This window comes from Arvicola amphibius, chromosome 2 (assembly GCF_903992535.2).
Source record: "Arvicola amphibius chromosome 2, mArvAmp1.2, whole genome shotgun sequence".
In the NCBI taxonomy this organism is placed as follows: Eukaryota; Metazoa; Chordata; class Mammalia; order Rodentia; family Cricetidae; genus Arvicola; species Arvicola amphibius.
The window spans coordinates 10569592-10596109 of NC_052048.2; the positions used below are offsets into that span (position 1 = coordinate 10569592).

The following is a 26518-nucleotide window of genomic DNA, read 5'->3' on the forward strand; positions in this document are numbered from 1 at the left end:
TATTTTATTCGCAAAAGGTTAAAAAAGAGGTGAGATGTCCAGATTGTAAACAGAATCCATGCTCCAAATATCAACAAACAGGGAGTAAACTCCTGCCTTCAAGTCAGCCCCAGGACGCCCATCTGCCTGTCTCCTCTTCACCTACCCCAGAGCACACTCATGTCACCACAGCCTCCCCACTGATGGATCCCACTAGGTCTATGTCGGAGCACACGTGACCTGTTTCCCAGCAGCACACAGGACCCAGGGCTTCTCTGTTCTTTGCTTTCCTTAAAATGCCTCCTTCTGTTCCCACATTGGCTCAGCCATGACTGCAGCGTGACTCGCTCTCTCAGTCACTTTTCTTAGATTTCCTTGTCTGACCCATAACCCCCAAATGTCATAGAACGATAAGTGAACTTTCTTTTTTCCTCAGTAGCATTATCTAACAATCAATATTTGAGTTTTGATGTGTCTACAGTTTTGGTAATATAGTGTTATTTTGGTGATATTTGAATATTTTTCCTCACATCATTTAAAGATGTGAGGAATTTAGAGAAATGAAGACAGACAACAAAAACTTAATTGGTGAGTGTAAAAATCTTTAACCTCTGAAGAATGCTCGGAGACTAAGTATGCTCAGTTGATAAAAGCTATAAGAATTATTGCAAAATGCTGGACATAAGTCACCAAAGATGCAACTCAGAGCCATGATCCAATTCTGAAAAATTTTGAGCAATTCTCTCTAAATGTTGTATCCTGTTAGCATGTCTTCTTTCTTGCATTCCACCACATGGCTTTCATTGAGATTTCGGCTTCCACACTACAGTAAGGAGAGGGTTTCTGAGAAATCAATGAGTAATTAAGGTCCCTTTTCTACACTGTGTTCAGTCTTCAATGTGAGAGATAATTACCTGGGAACATGGTGATTTAGCCTTATTTCAGCCCCACAATATGAGATTTAAAAAGCTTTTCTTAAAACATTAACCCAAATTTCATAGAGCTCAACACACACCTCTACAGCTAGGCAAGCCATTCTGAAACTGTAGAGACTTGCACGGATTTTACACGTTCACTAAGAAATACATTTTGACGAATTTATCTGCCACTGAAATGAATGGAAAAATCTGCAACAGAGTTCAAACTAGAAAAGCAGTCGGCTTTCTATCCTCATTTATGATTCAGGGGTCCAGTGGAGACCCTAAAGGGGGAAATAAGATATGGTGAGGAAGTATTGAATGCCAGGAATGGACACATGAGTCGTGAAAGATGATTTAAGATTTTGACTTCTTAATTGTGAAGTACATCTTAAAGTGTGTTCCTTTAGCAAGCATCATTCACAGTGCCTTTGGCACGTGGGCACAGCATACATTTTGGTAAATTCCATATTAGAGAGTAATGGAAGAGCCGTCACAAAAGAGAAGACTCAAGGAGTGAGGCTGTTGGAAGGAAGGAAGACGAAGGTCTCCTTAGGGGGAGACGTTAGGCCACAACATGTATTTCAGTATTGTATGTGATATAGCAGACACTCGTGTATATTAATGAATTTTTTGGAAAGGGTGGAAATAGTTGAGAAATACATCCAAAGGCTTCGATGTCAGAGTGACTGACCCTCCCTGAGGGAGGTAAAATTTTGTCACATCTGTGATTCTATGGACTGGACATACTAAGTCATTGATACTCGTATGGGTTTCAACTGAAGAAGCTTTATACGTTTTGAATGCAATCCATATTAGATGTCACACAGGCTGATGGGCATTTTTATAGGCCTGCTCCCAATGGATGCTTTTATTGTTGGATGAGAGTATTGCATCTACTGCCAGAAGCTGTATCCTTTTAACTTCAGCAATGTGACAAACATTTCAACGTACATGCATGCATTTTCTGACCTATTTCAAACTTATCACATAGTAGCAACTTGTGGAATATAGAAAAGTCATTTATAGTAAGTCTCCACAGGCTTCTTTTAGGGTAAATTGTGTCCAGGACTGCAATCCCACTGGTTTCTAATAAGCATGAATAATCTTCTTAATCACAATGTGGTCCCTGGCATACCTTGCTATTGTAGGTTATTTTCCAGACTCAGCCTTGCTTTCTTTTTAAATATTGTACACATGTTGGAGTATTTTCCAAGATTGCAGCAATGACTTGCTTGTAAATATGTCTTGTTTCCAACTGTTTTTATAGGCACTAAAATTCAAAATATTAGTGAAAAATAAGAAAATTGGAACCTTACAGGAAACCCGTGAGAGGAAAGGGGCTGACAAACAGGGCCAGGTGATAGAGTACGAGGAAGATGTCTATGATGAGGACAATGAAGAGCCACTAAAAGAAGGAGAAACACGAAACATCTTTTTGTCAATGGTCCAGCAGGAAATGGAGAGAGATTCCTTAATGCTGACCAGAGGAGCATTTGCCAAGAGGAGGGTGAGGACATGTTTCTTGAGAATTTTACAAACTATCAAAGCTTTCTAAAGTTCTTGGTGAGGAGTTGAAATAATTTTATTTAAGAGAGTCAGTTTCCTCTTAATGAAAGCTGGAGTCCAATTTAAAATCTTGCTTGAAAGAAGTTGCCATTGGATAAGAACATATAAAATCTATCTCTCTTTCCGGGGTAGTTTTTTCTACAAAACTTGCTGGAGTAGACAGTTGTATACGCTCATATGTAATAAGCTCTGTACAAGAGTAGAAAGGATGCAGAGGGAAATAACACAATTTCTCTCCCCTGTAGCAGATGCAGCAATATAATCAATGCGAATGCTGCACAATATTATATGTATTTGTATTATTATGTTAAAAGGCATGCATTCTGTTCTGTGCTACTCTCCAGCTGGGCTAATGGAGATGAGAACTGATTCCCGCCTTGCATGAATGCTTCATGGAAAGGAATCTTTTTTTTTTTGAAGATTTTATTGAGCTCTACATTTTTCTCTGCTCCCCGCCATGCCTCTCCCCTCCCCTTCAACCCTTCCCCAAAGTCCCCATGCTCCTAATTTACTCAGGAGATCTTGTCTTTTTCTACTACCCATGTAGATTGTATCTATGTAAGTTTCTCTTAGTGCCCTCATTGTTGTCTAAGTTCACTGGGATTGTGATTTGTGGGCTTGTTTGCTTTATGTTTAAAAACCACTTATGTAAAAAAAAACTACTTATATGTGAGTACATGTGATAACTGTCTTTCTGGGTATGGGTTACCTCACTCAAAATGATGTTTTCTAGCTCCATCCATTTGCCAGCAAAATTCAAGATGTCATTTTTTTCTGCTGTGTAGTACTCCATTGTGTAAATGTACCACATTTTCCATATCCATTTTTGATCAAGGGGCATTTAGGTTTTTTCCAGGTTCTTTCTATGACAGACAATGCTGCTATGAACATAATTGAGCACATGTCCTTGTGGCATGGTTGAGCATCCACAATATATACCCAAAAGTGGTATTACTGGGTCTTGAGGAAGGTTGTTTTCTAATTTTCTAAGAAATTGCTACACTGACATCCAAAGGGACTGTACCAGCTTGCATTCCCACCAGCAATGCAGGAGTGTTCCCTTTACCTCACAACCTCAGTGGAAAGGAATCTTAACTGTGAGATAGTTTGGTGTAGTATTTCACATCAGGCAGCTGGAACTTCTTGGTGCTTCTTTGGGTCTACTTTCTCTATGTTTGGATAATTACTGCAAAAGAAATCAGCTTTGTACAATTTATAGGATCAAACACAATGTGTGCCTGTCTGGGAGAGAAGTCTTTGTTTTGAATGACTGCCATGGTATGTCCATTTGCACCAATTTTTGGTGCTGAGGTGGTCAGCTCTGATTGGGGAGACCTCCTGGGATTATTTGTATTTAGGAATCTGTCCATTTCATTTAGGTTTTTCCTTTGGATATAATGTTTCAAAGTATTCCTACTAATCCTTTGTACCTCCCCAGAATCTGTTGTAGCACCCTTTTTTTGTCTTTAACTTTAGTCCTGGAATTTCTCTTTTGAATAGTTGGTTAGAGGTTTATTTACCTTGTTTATTTTTTTCAAAGAGCCAACTTTTTGTTTGACGGGTTCTATGTGTTGATTTTTAGTTTACACTTTATCAGATTCTGTCTTGTCTTTTAAATTAGCTGAATTGTCACTTTTTTCAGTTGCAGGTCTTTTATAAACATTTTTACTTTTAATCTTCTTAAGTTTTTACTTTTTTGTAATTTCATCTGCAAACACAATGTGTTTAGATTATATCCACTCTATGTCTCCTGTACCCTTGTCATTTCCCCTACATACACTCCTTTCTCTCAGTTAATTCTTTTTCCTCTTCCTCCCCCTCCTCCCTTCCCCTTCCTCTTCCTTCTTTCCTTCCTTCCCTCTCCCCCTCTTAGTCCAATTTATGTTGCCTGCATGTTCATCTTGTATGTTCATCTGTATGCTCGTGGGTGTAGGGCAACCTATTACAGCCACACTACTGGAGAAAATTGACTTTGTTTCCTCAGTGACCCTCAACTGCTAATAGATCCCCAGGCACCTATTCCCACTCCTTGGTAGAGGTCTGGCTGACTTGAGCTTGTGTGGGTCTTGTGCAGGCCACTACATCTCCTGTGAGTTCATCAGTGTGATGGCTATGCTGTGTCTAGAAAACACTATTTCTCAGCAATGTTCCCTGACGTCTGGTTTCTGCTTCCCTTCTGCACTGTCCCCTGAAGCTTGCAGGAGTATGATATAGATATCCTATATTGCTTTGGTCTTCATTAGTCCTTGTCATATTATCTTTGAGCTGGGTATCATTATACTAAGAGAGACCAGCCAGACACAGGCAAACACTGCACAGTCTTTCTGATATGGGAATTAACATATAAATTTATGCATATACATATATATATATATGCACAAACATGCATATATATGACACAAATGTAGGAAGAGGATGACTAGAGGGAATGAAGAAATATAAAGGACTGAGATGGAACTAAGAGAAAACAGTGGGACCCACGTGACATAAAAATTGAGAAGGGGATGAGCAGGAGGCTGCTGGAGGGATCACAGGGGAGGGCAGCACAGGAGAGAGACAATCTAGAGGAGTGTATGATGATACATACTTGTGAGGATGTCATGAAGAAATGTAGCATTTATATACTAACTTAAATATTAATGTGTCGCATGAGCAGGAGTCAGGGATGTTGATCACAAACCTGGGAAGAGACGAAGGGGACTGCAGTGGAAGAGCAAATATCTACTAAAGAGAAAAACTGTCCTAAAATGTCAGAATGAACTGGAAATATATTCATGACTACAGTTCTTAAATTTATAAAGTTTATGAGAATAAGCTGAGATCTTTGGGGGATGAGAAAATAGTAAAAATTTTTATTCTCAAATCTTAAAACATTAACTAATTAAAATATGTTCAGTCTAGTTCAAATCTTTATTAAATATTGTGGGCATAAAAATGATTACATTGGCTTAGTCCAGAGAATTCTGGAGGAGATAAGCTTAAGGAAAAAGAAACCAAAATAATCTCTTTAAAAGCATATTTTTATTATTAGAAAAGTAAAATTACAAATAATTAGTGTAAAAAATGTGAAATCACTGCATTTTATTTTTAGACCAGGAAGCTAAAAATAGCTCTGGCCTTATCTGATCTTGTCATTTATACTAAAGCTGAGAAGTTCCGAAGCTTACGATATTCAAGACGTTATCAGCAATTTAATGAGAATAATTCTATTGGGGAATCTCAAGCTCGAAAACTTTCAAAATTAAGAGGTAAATGCTTAAAACTTCAAAGGACAGAGTATTTAAGTCAGTTCTATTCACTGCTGAAGGGTTAACATGGGCTGGGTATATTTATGAATGTATATTCTTATTAAATTTTAATTCACTTAATATAATTTCGAAAGGGTTTATGTTTCATTAAGTCTTCTATCATAAAACTTTTTTATTAACTGTCTTAATTTTTTTAGACAAGGTATAACTATGTAGTCCTGGTTGACCTGGCACACACTGTGTTTGCCAAAATGGCCTTGAACTAAATCATGGAGACCTACCTGCCTCTGCCTACAGAGCGCTGAGACTAAAGGTGTGCCAACACCATGCTTTAATTGCCTTCTTTAAAGTTATGACATTTTGATTGAGTGTGTGAGGTGTGGACTCTTGTGTGGGCAGATCTGAGTTGGGCAGGTGGTACTACACAGTGCTGAGGTTTTTCTGGGAGAAAGTGTAAGCAGAAGCAGGCTGCAATCTGAGAATAGCACAAGCCACTGTGTGCTCTGGTGCATTGCACAGCAGCCAGAGAGTCAGATAGATAAAGGGGTAAGATAGAGTACTATTGAGTGGGATGGGATGGAAAAACAGAGCAGAATGGAAGACTGTAGGCAACAAGGAGGAGTGCTTTATGAAACCACCAAGAAGGGAGAGAGAGAGAGAAAGAGAGAGAGAGAGAGAAGGAAGGGAGAGGGAGGAAGGGAGGGAGAGAGGGAGGAGAGGGAGGGAGGGAGAGAGAGAGAGAGAGAGAAAGAGAGAGAGAGAGAGAGAGAGAGAGAGAGAAAGAGAGAGAGAGAGGAGAGAGAGGAGAAGATGAGAGAAGAGAGGAGACAGATGTGTGTATGTGAATGCATGTACTTGTGATCAAGCAGAATCCAGTTGAAAATACCAAGGTTCTATTCTGTCACCCTCTGCCTTGTTCCCTCCAGACAGGATCTCTCACTGAACCTGGAGTTAGGCTGGTAGTCAGCAAGTCTCAATGACACACCCTCTGGGTGCATTCCTGCCACAGTGCTGAGGCTATAGGTGTTCATGCAGCCATGCTGGGTTTTTATTTGGGTGATGGGGATGTAAACGCAGGTCTGCATGTTTGCTTAATGTTAACTCTTATCTGCTGGACCACCTTCCCAACTTGGGTTGCATAGATTTCTTACTGCATAATCTGGTCAAGAGTGTTTCAATGACCCACTTTACTAGCTGACGACTGACACCTCAATGTGTGTGTAGTTTTTAAAACATTTAAGAATAGGAGGTCTAGGCATAATGGGAGTAGTCACAATTCTCTCACTTCTAGTAGATTAAACACACACAAGCAATTTTGAAAAGGGATTGGCGCAGGTGAGCCTAGATATAGTGCATAGTGCCATAAAGAGAGTAGAATATTCTTCTTGTACCAAAAGTTAGTAATTAAATAATTAATGATAGCAGCAAAGGTTTTACTACACAGATACCTAGACTTACTGCACTTATCATTATAAACATCACAAAAATAAAATATAGGGATGTTATCAAAATGGAATGATTCTCACATTATTCCAGTTAAGTTTTAAAAAGACAACTAGTAAGAGGGAATACATAATATAAATCCATTTGAAAAATTAGCATATAGATTGAAAAGAATGGAAAGAAATCCACCACCCAGATATTGGTAATTCTTAATTGAGTAGTGAGATTGTACGAAGTTTTATTTCCTCTTTTTATTTGATTTCCATATGATTCTAGGAAGGGCATGAAGTGCATTTGTAATAAATTGCGTGCAATTCCTAGTGGCAAATTTCAGAAGTAACACACTGATATCATGTTACAAGGCCTTCATAGCTATTTTTCTTATTGCCACGACCAAATGCCTACCAAGCAGCAACTTCAGGAAGGAAGCCGAGGTGACTCACAGTTTGAGGGGACACAGTCCATCCTGGCCCAGGAAGCAAGAGGGCTATAGCTCCATGGTGATGGGAGTACAAGGCAGCTACTTGTCCACATCTCATTAGATAAAAAAGCAAGAGAGATGGATACATGTGATCAACTGGGTTTCCTCACTCCCCCCCCCCCCCTTTTTTAAAACAAGGACCTAACCATGTCTTTTTTTTTTTTTTTTTTTTTTTTTTTTTTTTTTTTTTTTTTTTTTTTTTTTTTCGAGACAGGGTTTCCCTGTAGTTTCTAGAGCCTGTCCTGGAGCTAGCTCTTGTAGACCAGGCTGGCCTCGAACTCAGAGATCCGCCTGCCTCTGCCTCCCGAGTGCTGGGATTAAAGGCGTGCGCCACCACCGCCCGGCCTAACCATGTCTTGATACCACACATAATGAGGGTGTTTTTCTCAGTAATCCTCTGTATAAATACCTTCACAGACGTACATGTAGGTATGCCTTGTTGATGTGTGGATGTTTCTTAACCCAACCAGGTTGACACTTGGAATTTATCATCACCATTAATGCAACACTATGTAGATGGCCAGCCCTAGGTTCCAAGTGTGCTTGTTGTGCTTGTGGATAGACTTCCTTTAGAGTACAGAAGGGGTCATGATTTCAAAACAAAATTTGGCTTTTAAATTCAAAATGCTTCTAAAATAACAGCATTTAGGTCAAGGAGGAAAGGGTTCTGTCCCACTAACAAATACCAAAGACTATACATGGCAATAATTTCTCTCAATATTGATTGTCATATTCTCAGAAATGGTTGTGGTAATGAGATCTGTTCAGTGAAAGATGAAAAATCTTGGAGAAAATTGACATCTGTGTTCAACTAACGAACACGAGTCAAATGATGAAGGATGCAAATTAGTTTTTAATCCCAAGTCACTTATAGCCAAGCAGAAATATACTGTGTACAGATATGTACATGTTAGAAGCAAGTAGATAGCTTAGCAAAAGACATATTAGAGATGAAAATGTTGGGAAGTCCATGAGATTGCCAATGGAAGGTTGAAAACAGAGTTGGATGCATTTGAGAAAAAAAATGCGGGACCAGAGGACTGGGAGCTAAGCCAGATAATTTGAGGGCCCCTCTAAACTCTTTAAATATGTGAAAAGATCACTAAATTAATTGAACTAGAAATACATAGTTTTATATGACTTACATTTGAGTCCATCTTAATGTGAAAATGAAAATGTAAAAAAAATCAAACTGATAAAATATATTTTATTTTGGAATCGTGTGTATTTTTTTTACTAATATGAAATTAATTTGGATGTGTAAAAGCAAAATAGTTCTTCAAGTACATAATCAATGTATGTAAGTTGTTCCATGAAATATTATGAAATTTTATGAATTATTTTGTAAGCATAAATGCCTAGAATTTTTTATCTTGTAATTGATAAATGGTTTTGCCCAGGTCATGCAAAGAATTATTTTTATATATGAGTAATATAAAAATAGCTTTTTTATTACAAATGCTTCACACAATTGTATTACTTTTCTTTTTTTAGCCCATGAATTAATCTTCCATACCAAGTCATTCATCACCAGAGTTTACCCCAAAATGATCAGAGCAGACTCTTCTAATTTTAACCCTCAAGAGTTTTGGAATGTAGGCTGTCAGATGGGTATGTATGTAGGATAATGGGTTACCTGCAAATGTAAGTGGAAATGAATTCCTTGGGTGAGTTAATGGAAATTTCTGGAAAAGTTCTGACCATGGAAGTGGGATATTGATAAATCACTGGTTTCTAGAGCTAAAGTTTTCCCCCAATGACTGGAGAGGGTTAGAAGATTAAGTCACAAGGACTTGATATTGGAAAGTTTGTGTTTGAGGAACAGGGTGACCAGATGGACAGAAGGGGAATCAAAGATCAAGTTCCTTGCTTGAGTTAGGCTCAAGCCTTCTTTTTAGTCAAGTGTCCTCCATCATTTTGACTTCTCATGAGCTTTGACACTCTCAGTCTCAGAAGACGAGTAAGGTCACAGGACTGGTCATTTCTCTGTGCCAGATTCTTCTTGCTCCTAACTGAAGAGCACATATGACACCAGCCCCAGCCACTCAATGTCAATGCTTGTCATTGCTCATTCTTCATTTCCTGGACCGTGAAGAGGCTTGTGTGTAGGTCTGAGAATATGGAGAGTAGAGTCAGATGGAATAAGTAAGTTTTGAGGAAGGACTGTATACCCGGACCACTTATCAGTCACTGTGTATACCAGTTTCTCACTATCTTAGGGAACATAGCCACCTCTTGGACCTGGATATTTATATTATAGTTGATGCTTTCTTTTCCTTAACAGTAGATATCAGTACTGATGATTAAATATAAGGCCCTACACAGGTTAAGGAAACATGCTACCCTGAGGTAGAGTCCCAGCCCTATTTTCTTTATTTTTGTATTTATTAAATATTATTTGACACATGCATTGCTTTTGGGAATCCATACTGAATGCCACTTTCCTTGCATTATTCAAAGCTGTATAGTAGATGGATATCATGAGGCATGCCTGTAATCTCAGTATGAGGGAAAGGAGAGACAAGAGCTTTGGGAGTTCAAAGTCTTCCTCTTTTACATGGAGATCCTGAGGTCAGACTGTGCTATATGATTTGCTGTCCCCAAACCTAACCCAACAACCAACAACTATATAATAATTTATTTTGCAATGTTACAATTCACAGACACATATTGACATAGGCAAGTGTTAGGATTTCCATTGCCGTGAAGAGACATCATGGCCACTGCAACTCTTATAAAAGAAAACATTTAACTGAGACTGGACTACAGTTCAGAGGTTTAGTCCCTTATCATAATGGCATGAAACAAGACAGCATGCAGGCAGACATGGTCTTGGAGAGGTAGCTGAGAGTTCTACATCTGAATCTTCAGACAGTAGAAAGAGAGAGAGAAAGAGAAAGAGAAAGAGAAACTGGGCCTGGCTTGAATATTTGAAGCCTTAAAGCCCACCCTAAGTGGCACACTTCCTTCACCAAGGCCACACCCACTTCCTATGTTCCTATGGAGACCGTCTTCATTTCATTTCATTCAAACCACCACATCAAGACAGCAAAAACAAAAGTGTAAAAATCATGAATTATTAGATGAATGATCCATAGTCTTAGAATAAATGAAGGTATGCAGTGTGTGATGGTTTTGACACACCACTGAACTGAATGTCTTTAAATACACTCTCTGTTCCCAGACAATGTCAACATACTTGTTTTCACAGTGGCCTTGAATTTCCAAACCCCTGGACTGCCTATGGACTTGCAGAATGGGAAATTTTTGGATAACGGAGGCTCTGGGTATCTTTTGAAGCCAGACTTCCTAAGAGATGCAACCTTGAGCTTTAACCCAAGAGAAGCAATAGGAGATGGCCACCCGATTACCCTCACAATACGAGTAAGATTAATGACTTGTTCTTTGCTGGTTTTTAAGTAAACCAGGTAGTGTATATTAATATTTCAATTCTACTGATCTGCTCTAATGCCTCTTAAATTCCTGTTAATCTTTTTAGACACAATTAATGGGTACCATTTTAGCATCTTTTTCTGTGTCTGAAAAATGTCTTTCTGTGCATTTTCACATGAATGATTTTCTGCCAGGGACTAGAAATATTGAGGCTAAGACCTTTTTTTTTCTGAGAGACCTGTTTATATTATTCCATTGTATTTTGCCATTTAGCACTGTGATGGAGTGGTTTGATTTCAGCCTGCTGATGACCTCATGGACATGCTGCTGTTTGTCCCTTCATTTTAAAGAATTTCATCCGCAAATTCCAGGAGCGATTTCCTTCTCATTAATCTCTTACTTTTGTAATACAGTATTTTTCCCTGATAAGTCTCTGAACTCTGTTCAATTGCAAATACAGGAAGCTATGTACATATCTTTTCTGTATCTATCTTCCACATCTACTAATGTGTTACAAGATTAGAATGTTCTCATTTTTCCCCTGTAGTTTGAGAGAACTTTTAACATTTACTCCCTACATTGACGAATCAAAATATATGTTTCAATTTTTAGATTAATTTAGTTAGTTGTGTGCATGTGTGTGTGTGTGAGTGTGTGCACGTGCACACGCGCGCGCGCGTGTGTGTGTGTGTGTGTTTAGAGTACATTCCTGTGGAGTCCAGAAGAGGGCATCAGACCCTGGAGCTGGAGGTGCAGCTGATTGGGAGCTGCCCCTCATGAGTGCTAGAAACTGAACCCTGATCCTCAGCAGTGTCTACTCTTAACTGCTGAGCCTTCCTCTCAGAATTTTTTGTGTTTTTATTTTTATTTTAATATAGATGTGCATTTTTCTCCTGCACTTCTAGTCTCCAATTGATGGTTTCCTCATGTTACTTCTTCTTTATTTGTATCTGCATTCTGCCCCTTCTCAGTTCTCCTGCCTCATTATTTCATCTTTTGTTTATTATTTTCCATACAGTTTTGTTGAGAGCAAAGCAGCTGTCTCCATTATCACCAACTTTTCTTCATTCTCTATGACCTAAGTGCAATGTTTATTTGCTTTGTAAAATGTCACTGAACCTTTACAAAGGTCTGGTTGCATTTTTCTCCCACTTAATTACAAGCCACTCCTTAAGGCTGTACCCCCACAGCCTTATATAAAGTCTGAAACTGGAGGGTTTGTTTGCTAATGAATTAGATAGGTATGACCTCTTTGGAGTGTGCCTCCTTCTGTTTATCTGGTTGCCCCTACAACCATAGGCATCATCTCAGATGCCCTTCTGGAATTTAGGTCAGTGATCTTGCTATAGTTTCCAGCTATGTGTTTCATACTGGAACTCTGCCAGCTGTTGAGTGGCCTCTTGATCTTTGCTCTTGGCTGTAGTGCCTGAAACCCTGGAGTCCCCAGAATATGCTTAGCCTACAGTCTCTGTCTCGTCTCTGCTCAGGACTGTCATCACACTGCAGGGCTTGGGAGTATACTCTCACCTGCTTCTGGTCCTAGCCATTTAACTCAAGGGAAGAACAGGAGGTTTTGCTTCTGCTTTCTAAAATAAATCTGAAAGGAGAAAAGATGGCCAGGAGGAAATGCCTTGGTGAGGGACACAGCTGGCTTTGCTCCTGCTGTTAGGATGCTGTGACACTATAATCCAGTCAAAGTAGACACCTAGAAATCACCTACAATAGGTGCAGCAAATATTGATTAGCTGACACTTTTTTTGGCATCTGGAGAAGTACTATTAACCACTGGGCTTCTTTTACAAGGGAATTGTCACGTTGGCTTCCTTTTTGCATCTTTTAAGTAGTTGATGCAGTGGAAAAAGGTGGATTAGCCACTCTTTTTTTTGAGACAGGGTTTCTCTGTAGCTTTGGAACCTGTCCTGAAACTTGCTCTTGTAGACCAGGCTGGCCTTGAATTTGCAGAGATCCACCTGCCTCTGCCTCCCAAATGCTGGGATTAAAGGCATGCACCACCACTGCCTGGCTTGGATTGGCCACTCTTAAGAATCCTGCATAAAATACTCAAGTCTCTTTGAGCCCTGATTTCTTTATCTGCCATGAGAATCTTTTGCTTTCATTGATGGATTCCTCTTCCTATACCTTCTCCTAAATTATTTATATTGAATAAAGCTTTTATCCTCAGCTTGTTCCACACTAATGATTCTTCTCAAATTCTCTTACACAATGGTTCATGATTTTAACCATGAATAAGGCTCAAATCTTTAACCTGACCTCATTTTTTAGAACCTAAGTATGTTTTAAACAATATAACAAGCATCCACACCTATTAAATCAGTATACTGTCAAACTTGAAAAATTTAAAACTGAACATCTCTTCCTAGTCAATCCACCTTTAAATATTTTATTGACATTTCAATGAACAGCACCATTCATCTGACCAGCTCACACCAGACACCAGGATGATGTTATACATCTCCTTCACTTCCTATATCATCCATCTTTAAATTCTACCCAGCCCACTTCATGTCTTCATTATCCATTCTCTTGGTCTAGCTACCTTTGCTGCTGTTCTGTTTCAGGAATTTATTATCTATCATTAGGTCTCTTCTTTTGACTTTTTAACATGTCCAATCAGTCTACTTGATGGTTAATTTTTTTTGGTATTTTTCAAGACAGGGTTTCTCTGAAGCTTTGGTGCTTGTCCTAGAACTAGCTCTTGTAGACCAGGCTGGCCTCGAACTCAGAGATCTGCCTGCCTCTGCCTCCCGAGTGCTGGGATTAAAGGCGTGTGCCACCACCGCCCGGCTTTGATGGTTAATTTTAACTGTCAGTTTGACCTAGTCTGTAATCACCAGGGAAGACAGTCTCAGGGAGAGATTATTTTGGTTAGGTTGCTTTGTGGGCATGTCTACGAGAGATTTTCTTTTAAAATAGCATTTTATTCCTTTATGTGTATGGGTATTTTGTCTGTGTGTATATCTATGTACCTAGTGCATGCTTGGTGCCCATGGAGGCTTGAAGAGGGTCTTGGATTCTTTAGAACTGGAGTGATAAAGTTGTAAGCAGCCAAGCAAGAATTGGGAAACAAACTCTGTTTCTCTGGGAGAACAGCAAGCACTCTTAACCACTGACCCATCTCTCCAGCCCCAAGAGATTTTCTCATTGGTAAGACCCAGGATGAAAGAGGGTGGTCCCATCCCCTTGTTTTGGGTCCTGGGATTTATACAAGAAGCAGGTAAGCTGAGCAGCAAGCTTACATGCATGGATTCTCTTTGCTCTTGACTGTGGATGTGGTAAGCTGCTTCAAGTTCCTGCTTTGACTCCCACACAATGTAAGCTGAACAAGCATTTCTTCAAGGTTGTTCTTGTCATCATAATACAGAATCTGAACTAAAATAGCCTGTCTATGTCCTTCTGGATACTCTTCTCTATATAGAAAGCTTTAGGTTTTGCTACAATGATGATCTCATTAGTACTTAAAATTCATTTCTGCCTACCAGTTACTGTGCTAGTCAAGGCATGGCTTACTTCTCTATACCCATGTCTCACTATGTCTAGCCTTAACTTATTCCATGGCCATGACCAGGATTTCCTTCCTTGAGTTGCAGTCTTCTTCCTTCTTACCATTCACTTTCCTGCTGAATTCTCCATGTCTCTCTCCATGTCTCTATCTCTCTGTCTGTCTCTGTCTCTCTCTGGACTCCCCCCTCTCCTTTAGACAAGATTTTATTGTGCAATCATAGCTATCTTGGAACTTGCTACTAGGCCAACAGGCTGTCTGTGAACTCACAGAGATCTGTCAGCTTCTGCATTGAATGCTGGGATTAAATTTATATGGCATGACCCAACTGACTCATGACTTAAAATAAATTATTACTTTTTGGAAGCCTTTTTTTCCCCTCAGTTGTCCTCCTCTTTTTTTCTTTCCTATTTTACAGTCTCCTATTTTTCTGTCACAACCTACACAAGTACATATTATAGCAGTTATCACACTGCATTATATTCATTTTCTTGTCCTTATTCCCCAGTTTTCTGAGGATTCTTTAAGAATGGGAACTGTGTTCTGTTCAAGCCTAGTTGACAGGATCTGACATAAAACACATGCTTTGTATGTGGAAGCTAATCGAATGAGTGACAGCATCTGTTGCATGCTGAGAATAGCTCAGAGCATCTGTGCTTTCTTGCTGGAAATGGAGTTTCAAGGTAGTTTGTGCACTGAGATGCTTGTGAGTGTTCTGGGTGTGTATTACGAGACTCTCATGTTGAGGTGTTAAGTGGTTGGACTCAGATAGGTTAGTGAGTCTTCAGGGAAGCAGTCTCTATAGCCACACACCACAGTCATGGGTTGAGTCCTCCTCTCGTGCACTCAGGGGCTTTGTAGTTTCTCATTTTGATCTTATAGGTTATGGAGCACAACTTGGAAACCCAAAGGCATGGATTTGCCATAAACTTCCTGAAGTCCTTGATGAAGACCATCAACACATCCAGTTTATTCTGTCTCCTGTGAAATGAGAGTGTAGCCCATTCTTTTCTTTGGCATAGAGAGTACTAACATGAAACATCCCCATCTTGCTAAGGCCCTTTCTCTGAATAGCTGATCATTAGCTGGCAAGCCCTCAGATTTGGGAGTAGTGTAGGAAAGGTCTATAAACAATGTTCTTCCTAAGCAGGCAGATGTCTAACTCTGCTGAAGAATTTCTGCCACTTGAATCCAGACTGCTCACTTTTTTTTAGTCATCTTAGTGTATAGTTGATATCATAATGTATGGGTTTAAGACAGCAGATGTTACAAGCCAGCGGGTTTTATTTTCCTTTCACCTCCCATTCGCTATTCCGCCCCGCTCCTTTTCTCTTTCTTTATATGAGTAATTAATATACAAACATATACTCATCCTTAGAGACTGAAACTGTCCTTCAGTTTTTATAACTGCATCTTTAGGTTTATAACTTTTTTGTTTGAGAATTGAATACACATATATAATATAATTCTCCCTATTTAGTTCCATGCCACATCTTTTAACTGGTTGTTTGTTTTTGTGATATTTAATTGTTTTTTTGTTTGTTTGTCTGATTGTTTTTCAGCTTTTGTAGATACTAACTCTCTGTCAGATATATAGCTGATATTTTTTCCCATTCTGTTGACTGGCTCTTCAGTTTAATGATGATACCTTTTGCTCTATGGGAGCCTTTTGGTTTCATGAGGTCTCATAATTGAGTTGTCTGTCTTGTCAGGATCCTGCTTAGAAAGTTGTCTTTTTCTGCCTATAGGCTGAAGTACATCCTCAACTTACTTCCCTAACATACCCAGGAGATCAGGTCTTACATCCAGGGAAGAAAGTATACAAGATATTTTTTCAATTTTCTCACATTTTTTTACATTAAAACACATGAACTATATTTGCATTCTCATCTGCACAAATTAAAAACCACAGGAGACAATTGCAAATATTTAAACATTGAACACTGATTGGACAATTTGGAACATTAAAAGGATACTATTAGCTTTTGCAAATGTGATAGAAGAATCATAACTATGCTTACAAAGTTTTCATTCCTTAAAGGTACATGATAAAATACTGTGAAAGGAATCATGATTTGGTTCAAAGTGGAATTTAGATGTGAAATGTCCCACACAGACTCTCGCGTCAAAGGCTTGAACCTCAGACACTGGTAATGTTGAGAGAGGAGTGGATCAAGAGGGCATTCATTACCCACTGACAGATTAATTCATTGATGAGGAATAAACACCTGCGTAGCTAAATGGGCTGTTAGAAAATGGGATGTGCCTTTGAAGGGTCTGTCTCTTCCCAGGCATCTTTCTGCCGTGATGTTTGCTCACTTTCTCAAGTGAGCTTCTTTCTTCTGCTGTGGTAAGTCCTAATATATCAACAATTTTGGAGAAAGTTTCAGGAACAGTTAAGAAGAAAGTGTATTCTTTAGTTTTGAGTACAACAGTGTAGATTGTTTTTTTTTTTTTTTTAAATTCTTTACTCTTTTGGTTCTTTGCTCTTTTGAGGGGCATCCAGCTTCCAAATAAATACATAAAGCCTTATTCTTACTTATGAATTGCTTTCTTCTTGCCAGAGTTTCCCCCCCATCTCTCTCTCTCCCCTGCCATTACTTTATTTATTTTTTAAAAAACAATCTTTTTTTTTTCATTTTATATGCCAATCCCAGTTCCCACTCCTTCCCCTCATCCCTTTCCTTCCACCTAACCCGCTGCCCCATTGTCCCCCCATCCACTCCTCAGAGAGGGTAAGGCACATTGCTTTGGGGAAGGTCTAAGGCCATTTCTACTATATCTAGTCTGAGCAAGGTATCCATTCAAAGAGAATAGGTTTCAAACAAGGCAGTACAAAATAGGGATAAATCCTGGTGCCACTGCCAGTGGCCTTGCAGTCTGCCCAGCCATACAATTGTCACCCACATTCAGAGGGACTAGTTTGGACCTATACTGTTTCCTTCTCTATACATCTAGAGTTGGTGAGCTCTCATTAGCTCAGATAAACTGTTGCAGTGGGTGTACCCATCATGGTCTTGACCTCTTTGCTCATATTCTTATTTCTCCCACTCTTCAACTGAATTTTGGGAGCCCAGTCCAGTGCTCTGATGCATGTCTTCATTCTGTTTCCATCAGTTGCTGGATGAAGGTTCTATGGTGATATTTAAGATATTCATCAGTTTGACTACAGGGAAAAGCCAGTTCGGGTACCTTCTCTTCTATTGTTTAGGGTCTTTGCTGGGGTCATCCTTGTGAATTCCAGAAAATTTCCCTAGTTCCAGTTTTTTGGTAGTCCCATAATGGCTCCCTCAATCCAAATATCTCTTTCCTTCCTCCATCTCAATGATCCCATTCCCTCCAGTTCTCTTCCCCTCTCCCCTTCTTCCTTTGTCTTCCCCTTCTATCCCTCCTACTCTCCCACCCCCATGCTCTTAATTTTGTCAGGTGATCTTGTCTGTTCCGCTTTCCAGGTGGATCTATGTATGTCTTTCTTAGGGTTTACCTGTTCTGTCTACAACACCCACCCAAGGGTCGGCCCATTAAATGGGCCAAGGCAGTTTCTTTATTAACGAATGAAATCAACACAAACAGAAGACTCTCCCACATCACTCATCTTTCTGGATCTGGGTTACCTCACTCAGGATTTTTTTTTCTAGTTCCATCCATTTGCATGCAAATTTCAAGATGTCATTTTTTAAAAACCACTGAGTAGTACTCTAATGTGTAAATGTGCCACATTTTCTTTATTCATTCTTTGGTTGAGGGGCATCTAGGCTATTTTCAGGTTCTTGCTATTACAAATAATGCTACTATGAACATAGTTGAACAAGTGTCCTTGTAGTATGATTGAGCGTCTTTTGGATATATGACCAAGAGTGGTATTGCTGTGTCCTCAGGTAGGTTGATTCACAATTTTCTGAGAAACTGCCATACTGATTTCCAAAGTGGTTGTACAAGTTTGCATTCCCACCAGCAATGGAGGAGCGTTCCCCTACTCTGCATCCTCACCAGCACAAGCTATTGTTGGTGTTTTTGATCTTAACCATTGTGACTTGTGTAGGATGGTATCTCAGAGTTGTTTTGATTTGCATTTACCTGATAGCTAAGGATGTTGAACATTTCCTTAAATGTCTTTCATGCCAGCTTTTCTTAACTTAAATTATCCCCTGTATCTTTTGCCTCTGACTTTTTCCTTTTCTTACTTCTGTAATCTTACTTTTCCCTTTTCTCTATAGCTGGCTGTGCAGCTGGGTACCTAGCCCCTTCTTTTCTTGCTTTTTCATCTCTCTTGCTCTTCCCAGATTTCTCCTATTTATTGTCTCTGCCTGCCAGCCCCACCTATTATTTATAGTGCCTTTCTAATGATTGTTCAGCTCTTTATTAGACTAATCAGGTGTTTTAGACAGGCAAAGTAGCATAGCTTCACAAAATTAAACAACTGTCACATACCTTTGCATCATTAAACAAATTTTCCACAACATAAACAAATGTAACACACCTTAAAATACTATTCCACAACAGTAGATGTGTTAGGTCCATTTGATTTATATATAGAGTTTCTCTGTTTAGTTTTCACTAAGGTAACTTGTCTAATAGCTAGAGTTGGAATTAAATCCACTCATAATCAGTGTGTTGGGTTTATCTGTGGTTTTAAATATAGTAGCATGTCTTCGTTAGGTTGGGTGCACCTGTGTTTTGTGTAGACATTCAGTTTTGAATGTCTTCTTGGTGGGTTGTTCCTTTAATGATCATGAAGGGACCTTCATTATACTCTTTGACTAATTTGTTTTAATTTTAAATTTACTGTCAGATATTAGAATAGTTATGCCTATACCTGCTTATTTCCTAGTTCTGTTTGTTTGGAATAATACTTTTCCATCCTTTTATTGTAAGGAGTTGTCTTTTTTGATGATAAGGTAAATTTCTTGGAGACAGGAAAAAGATGGATCCTATTTTCTCTTGTGATTTCTCCCCCCCCCCCCAAGACAGGGTTTCTCTGTAGCTTTGGAGCCTGTCCTGGAACTAGGTCTTGTAGACCAGGCTGGCCTCAAACTCAGAGATCCAACAGCCTCTGTCTCCCAAGTTCTATGATTAAAGGTGTGTGCCACCACCGCTTGGCCTAGGGTCCTGTTTTCTCATTCGTTTTGCTAGAATGCATGTTTCTATTAGGGAATTGAGTACATTAGTATTGAGAGCTATACTATTGAAAGATGTGTATTAATTCCTGTCATTTTGTACATTTTGTAGGTTTTTTAAAGACCTTTGATGTAATTGAGAGATTGGTTTTTGGTCTTTTTGGGGGGGTTGTGTAGGTCTCTTTACATGGATAGGTATCCTTTTCTCTAGGTTTGGGCAATCTCTGATTTTATTGAAGGTATTCTTGGTGCCTTTTCTATGGTTTTCTTCTTTTAGGTCTATAATTGATAACTTATGTTTTTCATGATGTCTTGTCCCCAAACTTCCATACATATATTTACATTCACTTTTACTAAGTAATGTATTTCCTCTACTTTGTTTTCTAGCTCTGATTCATTGTTTTCCAGCTGATCTATTTATTTTATTGGTGAGGTTTTCTGTTTTTTTTTTTACTTACTGAGTTTTTCATTTTTAGAATTATCTTTTTTCTATTCTATCTGTATTGAATTTAATTTTTATACCATTGGTTGACTTCAACATTTCATTCAGTACTTTGCTTTTGTCTTCTTTGAGATGTTTGAACACTTTTAATTGTTCTATTGAACTCTGTCTGGAGGCTTTCCCTTGCTGTTTTCACTGGGATTCATTACTACAGGAGCAGTCATTTTACATCCCCCCACAACGTTTTTTTTAGTTCTGATCTGGGACTTGTGAATCTCAAACAGTTTGCTAGTTGCATCTTTGTGTTTTTTTTTTCTTGCCAAGTTTCCTGTTTCAGTGTAGACACGTACAATGCTCAAGAAAGGATTAAGGTGTAAGAGGGTTGATCCAACTGTTTTATGGAATTTGTGTGGAGGCTTGTGGGCTCTATCTCTAGTTTTTTAAAAGTGTGCTAGTGACTGTGTAAAAAGATATTACCCAAGAGTCAGCACATGTCTAGCTGGCCCTCTCCTCTCCTGCCTCCTCAAGTCTAGCTGCTATACTTTGAGTGAGCTTTGGTCAACAGATGGCTGTGGAGAGGAGATCTTTGAAAGTTTGGTGTGTATCCAGGAGATAATGGGAAGTATATTACTCTTAACAGTAGTTATGGCCAGAACTGGGGTTTTAGGTTTGGAAATTTATATCTTACCTTAAATCATCACATTTTAAACGTTCTATGTTCAGCTTGTTCTTAAAACAAAAACACAATTTTGCTTCAATAATTAGCTGGGACAATAAAAAATACTAATACAAATATAATCAGTAATTTTTTTCTAACCCTAACCCTAACCCCTAACCCCTAACCCCTAACCCTAACCCTAACCCTAACCCTAAGCCCTAAGCCCTAACCCCTAACCCTAACCCTAACCCTAACCCCTAACCCTAACCCTAACCCTAACTCTAACCCTAAGCCCTAAGCCCTAAGCCCTAACCCCTAACCCTAACCCTAACCCCTAACCCCTAACCCTAACCCTAACCATAATCAGTAATTTTTGAAAGTATGTTTGTGATTCCTGACTTTAACTTACATATGAGATAGTTGATCTTATCAATCTCCAGTTCTTTGTTAAGGTAATGTTGAAACAGCAGATAATATCAAGTTTTATAAATGATTCAAATGTAAATTCTTTAGAAAATGCTATCATGAAGATATGGTGCAATATTTTATATTTTAAAATAGTCACATTTCTTTGAAATATTTCAGTATATGTAGAATGAATTGAAACACAGTGCAAATTATCAAAAAATAGTAACACCGAACTAACAAAACATGATCATGTTTTAAAAATGAAAATACATACAAATGAATTACAATCCTTGGACACTGCAGATTCCACTCTAAATGCACTTGAAGGACATGAGATTCTTCGTTAATATCTAATGATATTTGACAGTAGAAGGCTTAAAATGTAAGATTACCATGATTTGCCAGTTTCAGTTTTTTTTTTTTTTTTAGCAAGTGGTTTAGTGCCTTTGTTTTGGGGGCTATGTCATCAGATTGGGGTAAAATGGTGATGCAGCCTCCCGCTCAGCTAAGGCCATCTGCTCTTCTGTGTTTGAACAGCTCATCAGTGGAATCCAATTGCCCATTAGCTTGTCCTCTAGCAAGACCGATGCATTAGTGATCATAGAGGTCCATGGCGTTCCAAATGACCACACGAAGCAGCAGACTCGTGTTGTTAAGAATAATGGTGAGCTCTTCCACTACTTAGAAAAATTTTAATTTTTAAGAAAAAAATTCTTAGAAAAAATGTGTAAAAATAATTTAGTCAGAGAGAATGTTTGTTACACCTCTGGATTTTGTGGGAATCTCTCTGAGGAAATCCAGTTTGGTACAGCAGACTTGAACTCCTGTTTCACTAAAGTATTGCAATTTTAGAACACCAAAAGATGTCCATAGGAAAAAGGATAGAATTTTTTTCACAGTTGGACGCAAGGATACTTAAGGAAGAAAAAAACATGACTCTCAAACATGAAGAAGACTCAATTATGAGATGCTAGAAAGAAGTCAAGAAACTCAAGGTAGATGAATATGGGATGCTTAATAAAGAACAGTGAACAACAAAGTGAGCAAGTTGTACTGAGATTTCACTTGGGCAGTTTTGGAAGCCAGGCTTGCTCTTAGGGAGTTCTCTATAGGAATGGATAAAATTAAGACATCTACAGAAGAATAAGGCACCGAGATTAAAGGGCATTGTTTTTGTAGGTAACGATGGGGGGAGATATGATAGAGAAATGAGAAATACAGTGTCAGGATTGGAATCCAGTGCTTAAAAGATATAGAAGTCAAGTTACAAGGAAGATGGTGCCATCCAGGAAGGATTGGAGGGTGCATGTTTGAGTCACCCTGGAAAAGTAAAGATCTAGGATGGTGGACAGGAAAAACTATAAGACTACTAGAAAAATGGTAATATAGTTATAGATGTGAATATCTGGGAAAAATGTCATATCTGGATAAGGCATAGCTAATTCATCAGTTTGGTCACACATGCAAAGTACACTCCACAATCAAATTTCATATTTTGCATGCTCTATAAAAGTTACAAGTTACTTTTGCATAGATGTGTTTATGAAGGAGTCACAGAGATCAGATAAAGATGATGGGAGGGAGGGAGGTAGAACACAGGATAAAATGGTGTTATAGGAGGACCAATGACTTGGAATATAAATTTTCTTTAGAGGTTTCCAAGTGTCTGTAAAGAATCAACTCTAAATCTACCCCTGTACCCTATGGAATTATTTCCATTCTTAGGGCAATGTCATTATTCCAGGATAAGATAATTAATTTACTGTTTCCAAAGGCAAAAATCGCACTCAGGGCTGCCATCTATAACAACAATACTGTTTTTTTTTTTTTTAAACTTCATATGGATTGAAATCCATCAGGGTTAACAAGTGAGAAAACTGCCTCAGAGATGTCACACCACTTCCTAGGGATTTATGTGACAAGTTGTAGAGCAGAGATGCAAGCAGGGACTGGATCCCTATGCAATATGATTGTAGTTAAGACACGCTCTTCATAAAGAAATGGGGACGTGAGGATATTAGACGTGAGGTTTTTCTGTACCAGGTTGTTATGTGAATAACTTCATATACAGTTAGATCAGGAAGGTGAGGTAAAGGTGACCAAGTGACTGTACTATAGATGTCATAGGTATCTCTTATCACTATAACTAGTCACAGATTTATCAGTGGTCCTAAAAATAACAAAAATATTGACATGACTTGGAAACTTTGTCATTGTATCTGGACAGGTGTCATTTCTCTTTCAACTTTTGGACCTATAAGCACAGATTTTATCTCTGTGTGATTATCTTGACTCCATGAACTCAGGTTCTAAGTTTTGAGTGAGTTGGATCAAGTTGGAGAAAAAAACCATAGATTTCTTGCTGTGGCAATGTATTTGGTTGATTGGGAAGGTTTATTTTACTGGAGTCCCAAATTATTTATCAGCTCAAGACTCTGAAATCATCATTAGTGAAAAGTAAGACAGGGAGCTTGCCTCATGGCCTTCCTTGTCCAGCTTTTGTGGATTTCTTTATATCACAGCCAGGTACAGAAAAACCTCTCGTCCAACTTCCTCACGTCCCCTTTTCCTTATGAGCGGAGTGTCTTAGCTTCAGTCATGCTGTGTAAGGATCCAGTCCCTGTTTGCGTCTCTGCTCTGCACTTTGTCATATGAAACACTAAGCAGCGGAGTGACATTTTTGAGACAGTTCTCCCACCTATTAACCCCTGATCGGATTTCAATCTATGTAAAGTTTTCAAATCACGGTGTCATTGTTGTTAGAAGATTTTCTACCCTCTGACTACATTAAATATTTAAGTACTCTGAAATACAGATTAGTATTGTTGTTAATTATTGCCCAAGTGTCAGAAAGAAAAATTGTGGAGACCTATTGTTTTTTTTTTTTATTTTTCCTTAAAGTATTTGTGATATTCTTGTACCTCTTTCTTTATATTTCAGCTTTCAGTCCACGGTGGAATGAAACGTTTACATTTACTGTTCAAGTGCCAGAACTGGCGTTGATACGTTTTGTTGTTGAAAATCAAGGCTTTATAACAGGAAATGAATTTCTCGGGCAGTACACTTTACCACTTCTTTGCATGAACAAAGGTAATGTTCTCAAATGTAAGATGATTTTATTATCATTTATAGGTACCTCTATCGAAGCCACACTTGATCATATCAAATGTCTCCATCTCTTCATCTACATCAGTGGGTTATGACGGCATTTTTAAATGGTTCTGTGTACTTTCTTTTGCGGAACTGCAGAGACCTGTTCTTAGCTTTTGGAATGCTGCATGCTAGGATGCTAGGGGAAGCTGGTGTGTGTGCTTCTTCACCAGGATCATAATTCTTCTCTTTCAGTGAAAGGTAGTCATGGCGACAAGAAGATGAAGGACAGGCATGAGACAAGGGGTGGGGGTGGGGACCACTGGATCACTTTTCTGCCTGAGCACAGCCCTGGGAGCCTGGGAGCCTGGGAGCCAGACCTTTTTGGATCATTTCTTTGGGGGGGCTGCCAGCATGGTGCTGTCAGCTTCCCTAAGTGGTTTCCTTAGTGCTACCAATGGCTTTCTCTCAGGATGCTCACTTTTATATCACCAGCCAAAGCATTTCGGGAAGCAGGCAGGATCTTTTGTAAGCAGAAGGGTGATGGTTAGCTTTTGAACATGATGTCCTTGTAAGAGGAGACACATGAGGTAAGTGGGATCATCACAGGGGCATTCAGAATTCTGGAAGTTAGAACAGAAACTAGGAATGTTTCATGTTTATGGAAAAGTAACATTCTAGGTTGAAAAAAAATGCCCTAAAACTGTGCACTCACAGTGTTAACTATGTAAAGACGCTTAGTGGACAACACCACCTTTCTCACCAGCAAGGTTGAGGCCATAGCTCTTAGTTTGTTATTGCTAATTTGACGCAATTCCTCTTCCACAGGTTATCGTCGTGTTCCTCTATTTTCCAAAGCGGGTGAGAACCTTGAGCCTTCTTCACTCTTTGTTTACGTTTGGTACATCGAGAGTGACTAAGTGTACCTGGCATGTTAGATACATATACAATAAACAGTCCAAAGGAATGTTGGTACCTTTTCTTATAGTAAGCATAATATTAAAAAGTTCATTAAGTCAGAAATACACAGCTCATTCACTATTCAGCGGGCAAAACAGAAAGAGGAAAAACAAAACATCAGAGGGTGCACATATGTCGTTCCTTGGCTGCTGATTTTTCCTACGCTTCTTCTTCCAGGGCTGCACTTCCAGTCGCTTATATCACTTTTAATGAGTAGAATTTACAGCTCCTTAAAGTATGCCTGTTCATAGAAGACATGTTGGCAAATATTTAATGGCATAGAAGATGTGAAATTGAAGCGTGTTTAAACTTCTCAACACCAACCACCACCTATGACAGTGGGAAGGAATTAGATTGCCAGGCCCTTTGTACCCTCATATCCTAGAGAGTAATTAGCCCCAGAATTCTCAGTCTAGTTCTTGGATGCCGTGGGCTTGATTTGGTACCCTGTAATTATACAGACATTTTTATAAGTGTGTATGAAATTGATTTGCATTCCCACTATAGTCAAGACTCCAAATATATAAAAGAAATCTATTATGCGGACTTACATGCCTGGGTCTTGAATTAATTTGCAGTATTTTTGAATCTGTCCTTAATGCACTTTTGTACTTAATGTACTTAAGGTACTTAAAATGTACTTTTAAGACTGTCTCTTGGTCAAAGATGAGAGGCCTCATTTTTTTTTCACCAACAGGGAGATTTTACTTGGCTAGAAGTGGTGGAGAATATGGTTCCTTACTAACTACTCTTTTTTAAAAAATCCAAACCATTTGGATCTTGGGAGCTCAGTCTAATGCTCCAATGTGGTTCTCTGTCTCTAGCTTCATCCATCGCCAGATGAAGGTTCTATGGTAATATGCAAGATATTCATCAGTATGGCTATAGGAATAGGGCCATTTCAGGCTCCCTCTCCTCAGCTGCCCAAGAATCTAGCTGGGGGCATCTCCATGGACAGCTGGGAACTCGTCTAGAGTCAAGACTCTTGGCAACTGTCAAATGGCTCGCTTAATTAAGATATATACTTCCCTGCTCCCATATCCCCCCTTCCTCCATCCCAACCATCCCATTCCCCCAAGCTCTCCCCACTCTCCCCTTCTGAGAAGGAGGGAGAACATGAGCAAGGAAGTCAGAACCGTGAGGGGTGTGCCCACCCACTGAGATAGTGGGGCTGATCTACTGGGAGCTCACCAAGGTCAGCTAAACTGGGACTGATATAGCATGTGATCAAATGGGACTCCCTGAACATGGCAGACAAGGAGGATTGACTGAGAAGCCAAGGACAATGGCACT

The 26518-nt window shown here is 39.0% G+C and overlaps 1 protein-coding gene across 1 annotated transcript in view; it reads left to right on the forward strand.

Annotated features, from left to right (window-relative positions):
* Nucleotides 1-25185, forward strand: part of Plcz1 (phospholipase C zeta 1) — a 50390-nt gene extending 25205 nt beyond the window's left edge. The window contains exons 7-13 of the mRNA XM_038318278.1: nt 2167-2406; nt 5557-5713; nt 9132-9248; nt 10849-11021; nt 21713-21839; nt 24116-24265; nt 25094-25185. Coding sequence (XP_038174206.1) covers nt 2167-2406; nt 5557-5713; nt 9132-9248; nt 10849-11021; nt 21713-21839; nt 24116-24265; nt 25094-25185 — 1056 coding nt within the window. The remainder of the gene's footprint in view (nt 1-2166; nt 2407-5556; nt 5714-9131; nt 9249-10848; nt 11022-21712; nt 21840-24115; nt 24266-25093) is intronic.
* Nucleotides 25186-26518: the final 1333 nt, after the last annotated feature.